An 11,046-nucleotide genomic window follows, 5' to 3' on the forward strand; every position below is an offset into this window, starting at 1 on the left:
TGTGTGGTGTGTACCCGGGGAGTATGCAGCCCATACCTGAGCCATGTGTGGTGTGTACCCGGGGAGTATGCAGCCCATACCTGAGCCATGTGTGGTGTGTACCCGGGGAGTATGCAGCCCATACCTGAGCCATGTGTGGTGTGTACCCGGGGAGTATGCAGCCCGTACCTGAGCCCTGTGTGGTGTGTACCCGGGGTGTATGCAGCCCATACCTGAGCCCTGTGTGGTGTGTACCCGGGGAGTATGCAGACCATACCTGAGTCTCATCTCGTAGGAGGCCAGTTCACCTTTGTACTCCATGGGGGTGTGGATCTTTCCTGCGGACACAGAGGACATGTCACACACACACACTATCACCTCCTCCTGCAGGGTCCCCTCCCCCCATCTGTGATGTACTATACAGCTCAGGGTGCGTTTCCGCAGACCAGCCTCCGTCCTCGTACAATAAACAGAGCCGGTCACACTCCGCTGCAATAGCAAAACTTTATTGTTCCGGACAGATCACAGAAAGTCCGCTCAGACCCTCCTCACTGATGCGTTCCATCTGAATAGAGTCTGACACAAAACGCGTCAGCCCGAGGAGGGTCCGGATTGAATTAAGCGGAATAGTGGATGGAATGCATAAAACATCTTTGCCAGGATCTGCCCCGACAGCCAACAAGCCCGGTCTCAAACGGTACTTAGAGTGTGCAAAGCCAGAGCCTTCTAATGCAGCCGCATCGTAAAAAGCCGTAAAACACTCCCGGAATGGTTGAAAGTGAATACAAATCCTGAACAAAATTTATGTTTAAAGGAGAACTATGAGGGGGAGGGGCGGGGCTTGTCACTCCTCCTCATAGTTCTAGCCGACCTGTGACAATGGGACTGTCACAGGTCGGCTCAGTAGATCGGGAACACATACCGGCGTTCGCTCACCTCTCGATCCTGTCACGGCTCTCTGCCGTGACAGGGGGGAGGGGCTGTATTCCCCCCTCCCCGCTCTGATCCGCCAGCGTTGACTGGCAGAACGGACGGGGGAGGGGCGGGGACAGCTGCCTCTAGATAGGCAGAGCCAGCTGTCAGTCATGAAGCTGGGCGGATCCAGACTCGGGATCCGCTCCGGCTGCGGCGTCTCAGTATACCGCGAGCTGTAGCTCCCTATATACTGAGCTTAGGGTGACGGGAGGACGCTAGTTTGTGTCCTCCCGTTACCCTAAGGAGAACTATGGCCCTGACCCCGTAGTTCTCCTTTAAATACCAGAAGAAATACCTTTTCATATGCCAGGCTGGTGCATGGAGGGAGTGATATTCATAAAAAGATGACACGGATGTATAAGAGAATAACCATCAATTGGATGTCAAACACGACCCCGTGTTACAAGGAGCAGGAGGAGGTGGCGGCTGGGACACATGACCTCGCCTACAGCGAATAGGAATGTGATCCAGAGGATGTCTACCCAATCCTGACTTGCTTCCACTCAATGATACGTTGCTTGTTAGATTGTAAAACATGTCATGGGGGAAATATCGATATATTCTGAATAACCGGCGGGGAAGGGAGTGTCTGCTGAAGTATAATAAACACTCCAAAACCACATTACAGCACTCAGCTCTTCTGAGCTCACCAACGCCCTCTACAGAAGGGGCAGCGAATTACAATATAAGGACGTCCGTCCGGTAAGCAACATTTTCATTGAGCGGAGGTCCAAATGGCCATCCAGTCCGTACCGCGGTCCGTCATTTAGACTGCATTTACACAAGCAGTTACACTACAAGGCACAGTGCGGGTTCCCCGGCACAGCTGCTGCGGGTTCCCCGACACAGCTGCTGCGGGTTCCCCGGCACAGCTGCTGCGGGTTCCCCGGCACAGCTGCTGCGGGTTCACCGGCACAGTGCTGCTGCTGCGGGTTCACCGGCACAGCTGCTGTTGCTGCGGGTTCACCGGCACAGCTGCTGTTGCTGCGGGTTCACCGGCACAGCTGCTGCGGGTTCCCCGGCACATAAGCATGGAGTGTCACAGACATCTCTTACAGAAGACCTTCTGACATGACAGGTCCACTTTAGGACAGCAGCACATTAGATACAACACCACATATCAGCATTGGCCCCGGAGCAGCTCTTCTCCGTCACATGTGACCTGTGCGGCCCGTGACGACTCACCTTTGATGGCGACTCTATTGGCTCTCATGGAGGTCAGCACCTGCTCCAGCTTCTCTTCGGACGCCATGTTCTGCACCTCGCTCAGGTGATGCTCCTCAAACTCCACCGGAACGTCGGCCGCCTGTCGGAACCCACGGAGGAGAGAACCGCGTGTTAAATGATGATCATCACACGTACAAAAATCACATCTGGTGGCGTGTTAGAGAAGTGCAACGTTCACATGTATGTACTGAGGACATCACGGCTGATCATAGGGCAGATTTGTGCATCGCGACAGGAGAAGGACATGGAAGGAGTTTAAAGCAAGACTCCACCTCAGTATAGATTCCCAAGAGGACAACTCGTCCTCTGCGACCCGCCACCTGGTTGAATGACGGTCAGTGTCAACTAGAGATGATGTTGGGCTTTGCGCGATCCCAGTTGGGCTTGGCGCGATCCCAGTGGGGATTGGCGCGATCCCAGTTGGGCTTGGCGCGATCCCAGGTGGGCTTGGCGCGATCCCAGGTGGGCTTGGCGCGATCCCAGCTGGGTTTGGCGCAATCCCAGCTGGGTTTGGCGCAATCCCAGCTGGGTTTGGCGCGATCCCAGTTGGGTCTGGCGCGATCCCAGCTGGGTTTGGCGCAATCCCAGCTGGGCTTGGCGCGATCCCAGCTGGGCTTGGCGCGATCCCAGCTGGGTTTGGCGCGATCCCAGTTGGGTTTGGCTGGATCCCAGTTGGGCTTGGCGCGATCCCAGTTGGGTTTGGCACGATCCCAGTTGGGCTTGGCGCGATCCCAGCTGGGTTTGGCGCGATCCCAGCTGGGTTTGGCGCAATCCCAGCTGTGTTTGGCGCGATCCCAGCTGGGCTTGGCGCGATCCCAGTTGGGTTTGGCTGGATCCCAGTTGGGCTTGGCTGGATCCCAGTTGGGCTTGGCACGATCCCAGTTGGGTTTGGCACGATCCCAGTTGGGTTTGGCGCGATCCCAGTTGGGTTTGGCGCGATCCCAGTTGGGTTTGGCGCGATCCCAGTTGGGTTTGACACAGATTGGGTTGGAAGGGGGGGGTGTGGTCAGAGTTTTGAGCAGGCTTTGGCAAGTGACAACCAACCCATTTTCAACTACAAATCCCATGGTTCTTATGGATATACCCCGGGCAATGCTTAGTCCAAGATGAAGTACTAACCGAACCTGTGACATCAATGGACCAGCAGGAGGACTTCATGGAAGACAGTGGGGGGTTGGGGGGGGTGGAGGACAGAGAGTCTATACTCACCGTGATGGTATACGCGTACAGACTATGGTGAGAAAGCGATCAGAAATCCCCTCCAACCCCATACACTGCACTAACGAGGGCCGAAAAGCCTGAAACAGCTGTATGGCGTTGGCAATAAATGGCTGGAGTACCACATCTGCCTGACCCAGGCCGGAACCGTGGGGATCACTGGGGTGCCCTCTGTCTCCATCCTGCAAAGCAGATGAAGGCATTTCAGGGCAGGGAGCCACAGACCAGAACGTACTGAAGTTCCGTTCGCTGGATAGAAGCCTCTCCTCGTCCTCTCGCATTGTAGAAGATTTGTTTAGGACAGGGATGTCCAAACTCCTGTGGTGGAACTACAAATCCCATGAAGCACCTCTCTCCGGGAGTCATATCTGTGGCTGTGAGAACCTTGCAAAGCCTCATGGGATTCGTAGTTGCACCACAGCCGGAGTTTGGACATCCCTGGTTTAGGACTCTTGGTCCTGGCGATGAGTGTTTTGATCCCACAGAGCTTCCACCAAAAGATTCCGGGACCTGAAGCCAAACCTGCCCAGTTTGCTGTTAGACCCGGAGCCGGGAGGCAACACATCCAGGTGTCCCCATCCTGTGACACAGGACCTGGAACACCTCCACGGGTAGGGACCACTCAACTGGGGGCCAGGTGCCGCCGGCTGTGGAAGTCTGCCTGCCGATTGTCCACGTCCGGGATGGAAATGGCCGACAAGGCTGAAATGTGAAGCTCTGCTCAGGACGGGATCCACCATACCCACCTGGTGAGACTGCTGGTTCCTCCCGGCCACTGCCATGCCATAGTCTGATCTGAGATCTGGGGACCCTCCGGCCGGGAGGTCCAGCGTTGCAGAGACAACCAACAACCATGCATGAGATGAAATCACTGCAACGTCCAAGAGATCCAGCTCAGCACGACAGTTTTGGCATCCATCACGAGGATCTTCCTGAAGACGGGAAGAAGAGGACTTCCTCAAGTCCTAAGCCACCACACCGGGGCCTTCGGTGCCATAAGAACGGGTCTGTCCGAGCAATGTTGTGTTTTTTCGGGGGTCTGGAGTGAACCCGGGCGAATGGAAAAGAATTGAAAGATGCTACGAGGAGCCCCTCCCCCCAGGATTTCCATCTAGAAGCGGAGATTCAGGTGACTCCTCCTACTAAAGAGTCTGGGAATGGAGAGGTTGAGGTTACTCCTGGGGAAGAAAGACTCGGTGTTGAGGAACCGGACCGTGCGATGGATCGGTTCCAGCGGGGATTTCTGAAGGTTTAGGATCCAGTTGATTGGGGCTGAAACAACTAATCAATAATAAATTGATAATAAAAATCGTTGTCAAGGATTTATATTATCGATTAGTTGGTCATTCGATTAGTTGGTCATTCGATTAGTTGGGCTGCTTGCACCCTCACTCCCTCCCTCTCCCAGCCTCACTCGCAGGCTTGTGAACACCCGTGGGGCCCCGCAATATAGCTCAATCAACCTCCTGCTTTCCAGCTCCCTTGTCAACTCCTCCCATGCTCGCCTCCAGGACTTCTCTAGAGTCTCTCCCATGTACAGGCCAGATTGGGCACAGCCCACACACACATAGGGGGTGGGGCAAACTGAGGAACATCCCACAAACACATAGGGGGTGGGGCAAACTGAGGGACATCCCACACACACATAGGGGGTGGGGCCAACTGAGGTACAGCCCACACACACATAGAGGGTGGGGCAAACTGAGGTACAGCCCACACACAAATAGAGGGTGGGGCAAACTGAGGGACATCCCACACACACATACGGGGTGGGGCAAACTGAGGTACATCCCACAAACACATAGGGGGTGAGGCAAACTGAGGGACATCCCACACACACATAAGGGGTGGGGCAAACTGAGGGACATCTCCCACACACATAAGGGGTGGGGCAAACTGAGGGACATCCCACACACACATAGGGGGTGGGGCAAACTGAGGGACATCCCACACACACATAGGGGGTGGGGCAAACTGAGGGACATCCCACACACACATAGGGGGTGGGGCAAACTGAGGGACATCCCACACGCGCAGTAGAACAGTGACATGGGTGTGGACACATGAATGTAGAATTCAGGACTACAATCTAGTGGTCATGTGACCCGGGTATGGCCGGCCCTGTGAGAGATGACTGCGGTGTGAAAGACTCGGCACGTTGTCACCACATACCTCACACTCACCTTAAAGACTTCCTTCACCGAGTGCATGAGCTCCGGACCCACTCCGTCCCCCGGGATCATGGTGACATGGAAGGCCCCCTCTGTCCGGCTGGACTCCCCCTGTGACACCCGGGGAACAAGCAGAATGACAGGTGAGCAAGCACCTCTGTATTGTCAGTTTCTCCTCAGTGACAGGTTCTCTTTAATCCTGATTGGCTGTTATAAGCCGCATTGCTCCACCCCTGATATAAGGGGGCACCCCGCAGACACGACTCACCTGGCTGTCCTGGGCTTGTTGGAGGGCTGCGGCGGAGGAGGACAGAGACCTCCGGGTGAAGGGAGAACTCCGCACACAGACGCATCTCTGCAAAGGAAGGAAGAATTACCATTACTAAGAGAAACTCCGCCCACAATGGTGATAGGGGCGTGGTCTGTCACATGACAGCAATATGGATGGATGGAGCGAGTCACGTCCATGCAACACAGGGGGCGCTGCAGGTACGGAGTCCCCTTTAGGGATACTGTGCCCCTCCTCCCGTAAATGCCGGGTGTCTGGCTGCCATTATGACATTCAGCCAGGAAACATTATATAGATGAGGAGTTCCTCCTTCACTGGCTGCATGCTGGTTGAGGACAGCCAGACACCGGGTACGTTCAGGAGGAGAGCAGGCAATGTGTACACAGAAGAGTGAAACAATGTACAACATTCATCTCCAACATCAGAGTTTCACCTGAGCCGCTGCAAACAGCTGCCTGACCGCCGCCATTTTGGAGATAGTGGTGACCCGGATGTAGAAGAGAGGAAAGTCCGATACTTCCGGTGTCCTCAACCTCCTTCAAGAGTGTAGAGACCACGCCCCTCACTACCTTTAAGTGAAATCCCGCCCCCTCACCTCTGGAGTCCTGCCTCCTTCCTATCTTCACTCTACACTACTTTCTACGCGACGTCCCGCCCATTCCAAATGAAATACCGCCCATTTCTCTTTATAAATGGATTCGGGGGGCTCCACCTTCTTATGACTTTAAATCCTGCCCCCGGACATCAGTGACAGTCGAGTGAGACAGCATTAAAGCTCCGCCCCCGTGAGATGAGTGGCAGCAGAGTGAAGCTCCGCCCCCGGTGAGATGAGTGACAGCGGGAAGACTGATCATTGAAACTCCGCCCACGGGAGATGTGTGATGGTGAGGGGTGTGTGCATACAGTGTGTGATAAATGGCGGGAACGTACAGCGCATGCAAAGACATGTCAGTGAGGTGAATATGAATCTGACACAGACAGAACTGAGACGCAATTTACTACAACATGGAGGAGGTCTCCTTCCCCTCAGTGTCCTCATCTCCAACATGGAGGAGGTCTCCTTCCCCTCAGTCTCCTCATCTCCAACATGGAGGAGGTCTCCTTCCCTCTGCTCTCCTCATCTCCAACATGGAGGAGGTCTCCCTCTCCTCATCTCCAACATGGAGGAGGTCTCCTTTCTCTCAGTCTCCTCATCTCCAACATGGAGGTCTCCTTCCTCTCCACTCTTCTCATCTCCAGTAAGGAGGAGGTCTCCTTCCCCTCCGCTCTCCTCATCTCCAACATGGAGGAGGTCTCCTTCCCTCTGCTCTCCTCATCTCCAACATGGAGGAGGTCTCCTTCCTCTCCACTCTCCTCATCTCCAGTAAGGAAGAGGTCTCCTTCCCCTCCGCTCTCCTCATCTCCAACATGGAGGAGGTCTAGGGTTGCCACCTATTCAGGATTCACCCGGACAGTTCGGGTTTTGAATGCTGTGTCCAGGTTTCATGGCAGAAGAAACCTGGACACAAGATGTCCGGCAGACAGAGGCAACCAAAATGAAGATAGGGGCTACTGGCCCCCCACTGAAAATAGTCTCTACTGTGATATTTACATATGAATGGGCGGCAATTTTTATATATGAATAAGCCACGACTCATTCTCCAAATAAAATTTCCCAGTGTCGATTGAGTGTTCGGGCTTCGCTTGAAGAAAAGGTGGCAACCCTAAGGAGGTCTCCTTCCCTTCGCTCTCCTCATCTCCAATATGGAGGAGGTCTCCTTCCCTCTGCTCTCCTCATCTCCAACATGGAGGAGGTCTCCTTTCCCTCAGTCTCCTCATCTCCAGTATGGTGGAGGTCTCCTTCCCTTCAGAAATTGCCTGAGTTTGGCAGCTCTCCACAAGTCCGAGGAGGGCCCTCCCAGTGTAGAGGTCACCTGGCTTGAGAAGTCCACAGGTAACCAAATCGTTACCAAGCAAACGTCTCAGGAGTCCAAATATGTATGTTATTAAACTACAATGACGGAAAGCAGGCAGCGGATTTCAGGGGCCAAACAATCCCGCTTCATTGGGGGCTTTGACAACAGCTGTCCCAATTGGCTGCTTTCTGCCCGTGTATTCATCTCTCATTTGTTGCTTGCCCATTGTCCCATCACATAGAGTTGCCCATTTGCTGGCCCATGTCTTGTCAGGATAGACATTGTTTGTGGGGGCCACTGCTGATCAGAAGATCGTATTACTATCATGTAGGCCTCTTTTTATCAGAGCACGCCGTACCCAATCCCTATATTTTTCGGGATGGATCGCCATACAACCAAAAACTTTGGGGTTTGAGTATCCTTGCTGAGGATTGTCTCAGTCCAATCGTTCTGAAACACAAACATCAAGTGACCCCAAAGAAAGGGTTAGAGACGGCGATCCAGAACATATCCATTGAGCAGCATCAAGGAGGCGGTGCCGGCGCTGTACACACAGGAGACGTGGGCAGATCCTAGAGAACGGTGTCTGGCCGAGGGACATCTGAGGTACGGTAATGACTGCTGCTGAGGATCGATGTGAGGGGAATGAGGTTTCTGCAGGGTGGAGGTTGTGTCCGTGATGGACTGAACCGTCACCGGGGCTGCTGGAGGAGCCTGAGGGCCGGCCTCCTTCCTACTGACTACGGACCTAGGGCTGCAGAGATTTATTACCCCGGAGAACTTTGTTTGCTGTGAGTGTTTTCCTGTTTAATATTTCATCTAGAGAGAGAGAGCAGGTCACTATTTGACTTGATTTGAACTCTCCAGACTTCCATCTTGTTTGGATACCATCTCTGCTAAATGTGTTTTTGTGAAGGCAGCCGGCTGTCTGGAGGGGCCATTGTTTGGGATCATGGGATCAAGCTCTTATCTGATTAAGGACATTCATTAGGTTCAAAGAGTGTCTGTGCTTAAGGAATTCCAATGCGGCACCCGGCTGTCTAGGGGAGGGAACACACTGCATTCCTATCTGATCCTGTGAGGTATAAACTCTGTGCGCTTCCTTCAATTAAGCAGATCTTGGTTTCCACTTCCACATTGGTGTTGTCTGATGATTGAGGAGTTTAGCTTTCTGTCCTAATACATTGGTTCTGTCCAATAATTGGGCAGGTTTGGGCTGAGGACACTGGAATTCAGGTTCCAGCGGAGAGGAAGCTGATTTCTGACGGAGTTACCCGGTCGGGGTACCAGGTGGTCCGTCACAGTGTCACCATATTATCAGATCTGTTTGGCCGGCTCGATGCTGATTGGCTTCCCGGCATGGAGGCGGCTTTCCGGCTCCATGTTCCCTCGCTCCAGAAATCTCCCTCTGACCGGAAGTTCCAGTATCTGGAAAGGTATCGGGGCATTTGGGGCAAGTACGAGTACTCGCCCAAATACTCGGTATCGGCACTGATACTAGAATCGGTATCGGTGCATCCCTAATACTAAAGATTGGCCAAGCTGCAGGCAGAGGTCAATAATTAACCAGGTTTGGCCGCGTACACTGGACAATATCATTCCACAAGGACTTGGGGCAGCTCTAAAAAGCATGATATAACTCTGATGATTACTGCCCACATTTCAGACATCTAGAGGAGCATCTGAGACCCATAAGATAGGACCTATGTGGAGAGATAGAACCTCCATGGTAAACTCTTCATACCATTTTTTTTTTTTAAGTCCATGGAACGTGCTACGAAACACCCAAAAAGTGCACAAAAAATGTGCATGTGAACACACACAAAAAAAGTGCACAGAAGGGTCTGTCAGCCCATCCATGATTGAGGAGTTTAGCTTTCTGTCCTAATACATTGGTTCTGTCCAATAATTGGGCAGGTTTGGGCTGAGGACACTGGAATTCAGGTTCCAGCGGAGAGGAAGCTGATTTCTGACGGAGTTACCCGGTCGGGGTACCAGGTGGTCCGTCACAGTGTCACCATATTATCAGATCTGTTTGGCCGGCTCGATGCTGATTGGCTTCCCGGCATGGAGGCGGCTTTCCGGCTCCATGTTCCCTCGCTCCAGAAATCTCCCTCTGACCGGAAGTTCCAGTATCTGGAAAGGTATCGGGGCATTTGGGGCAAGTACGAGTACTCGCCCAAATACTCGGTATCGGCACTGATACTAGAATCGGTATCGGTGCATCCCTAATACTAAAGATTGGCCAAGCTGCAGGCAGAGGTCAATAATTAACCAGGTTTGGCCGCGTACACTGGACAATATCATTCCACAAGGACTTGGGGCAGCTCTAAAAAGCATGATATAACTCTGATGATTACTGCCCACATTTCAGACATCTAGAGGAGCATCTGAGACCCATAAGATAGGACCTATGTGGAGAGATAGAACCTCCATGGTAAACTCTTCATACCATTTTTTTTTTTTAAGTCCATGGAACGTGCTACGAAACACCCAAAAAGTGCACAAAAAATGTGCATGTGAACACACACAAAAAAAGTGCACAGAAGGGTCTGTCAGCCCATCCCTGATCCTCCAGGGCACAAGGCTCCTGACGTGGACAAGGCACCCGTGTCCACCTGGCTGAAACCAGGCGGACTCATTCCTCGCGGTCAGCCGACCACCGAGTACACGGTTGGTAGCTTCCCCGAAGGGAGTCCTTCGATTCAGTGGAGGAAGGAACCTAAGGGCCACACATCCTCCCCCCTAGACTTCAGGGTAGGCCCAAAAACCCACACCCACCATCCTGTGGAGTGAAAAACACATACAAAATAGTGAAAGGTGAACATAAAAGTGAAGACAAATAAATTTAAAGTGCCATTGTACTAGACAAAGGCTAGGCCTTGCTGCCCGGTAATAAAAGTGACCCATGGTCTCAGCCAAAAGGCCTAGCCCAGGGGTAGGCAACCTTGGCACTCCAGCTGTGCCAAAACTACAAATCCCAACATGCATCTGCCTCTGGGAGTTATGTCTGTGGCTGTCAGAGCCTTGCAATGCCTCATGGGACTTGTAGTTCCACAACAGCTGGAGTGTCAAGGTTGCCTAGCCCAAGAGGTGATGTGCAGCAAAAGGTGTCTTGCCTTTCGCAACAGTGGGGTCCCAAACCCAAAGTAATACTCGAGCACCCCTGGGTCACCACTCCAGGGGGCGTGCCTTTCCCAGCCCATGGCCAGACAAGGTAGGCTTGTCCAAATCAGGAGGAATTGGGTCCTGCCAGATCCCAGCGCCGAGAAGTACTCCCGACCCCCACTCT

At 53.1% G+C, this 11,046-nt stretch overlaps 1 protein-coding gene across 1 annotated transcript in view; it reads right to left on the reverse strand.

Moving 5' to 3' along the window:
* Positions 1 to 7,259, reverse strand: part of IDH3B (isocitrate dehydrogenase 3 (NAD(+)) beta) — a gene marked incomplete at its 3' end in the record, with an annotated part of 17,429 nt that extends 10,170 nt beyond the window's left edge. The window contains exons 1-6 of the mRNA XM_018574570.1: positions 7,183 to 7,259; positions 6,293 to 6,395; positions 5,839 to 5,925; positions 5,583 to 5,681; positions 2,140 to 2,260; positions 213 to 317 (exon numbers count right to left, since the gene is read on the reverse strand). Coding sequence (XP_018430072.1) covers positions 213 to 317; positions 2,140 to 2,260; positions 5,583 to 5,681; positions 5,839 to 5,925; positions 6,293 to 6,395; positions 7,183 to 7,259 — 592 coding nt within the window. The remainder of the gene's footprint in view (positions 1 to 212; positions 318 to 2,139; positions 2,261 to 5,582; positions 5,682 to 5,838; positions 5,926 to 6,292; positions 6,396 to 7,182) is intronic.
* Between the last annotated feature and the right edge of the window lie 3,787 nt (positions 7,260 to 11,046).

The sequence above is a fragment of the Nanorana parkeri genome, unplaced genomic scaffold, assembly GCF_000935625.1.
Source record: "Nanorana parkeri isolate BGI_ZX_2015 unplaced genomic scaffold, ASM93562v1 scaffold3053, whole genome shotgun sequence".
In the NCBI taxonomy this organism is placed as follows: Eukaryota; Metazoa; Chordata; class Amphibia; order Anura; family Dicroglossidae; genus Nanorana; species Nanorana parkeri.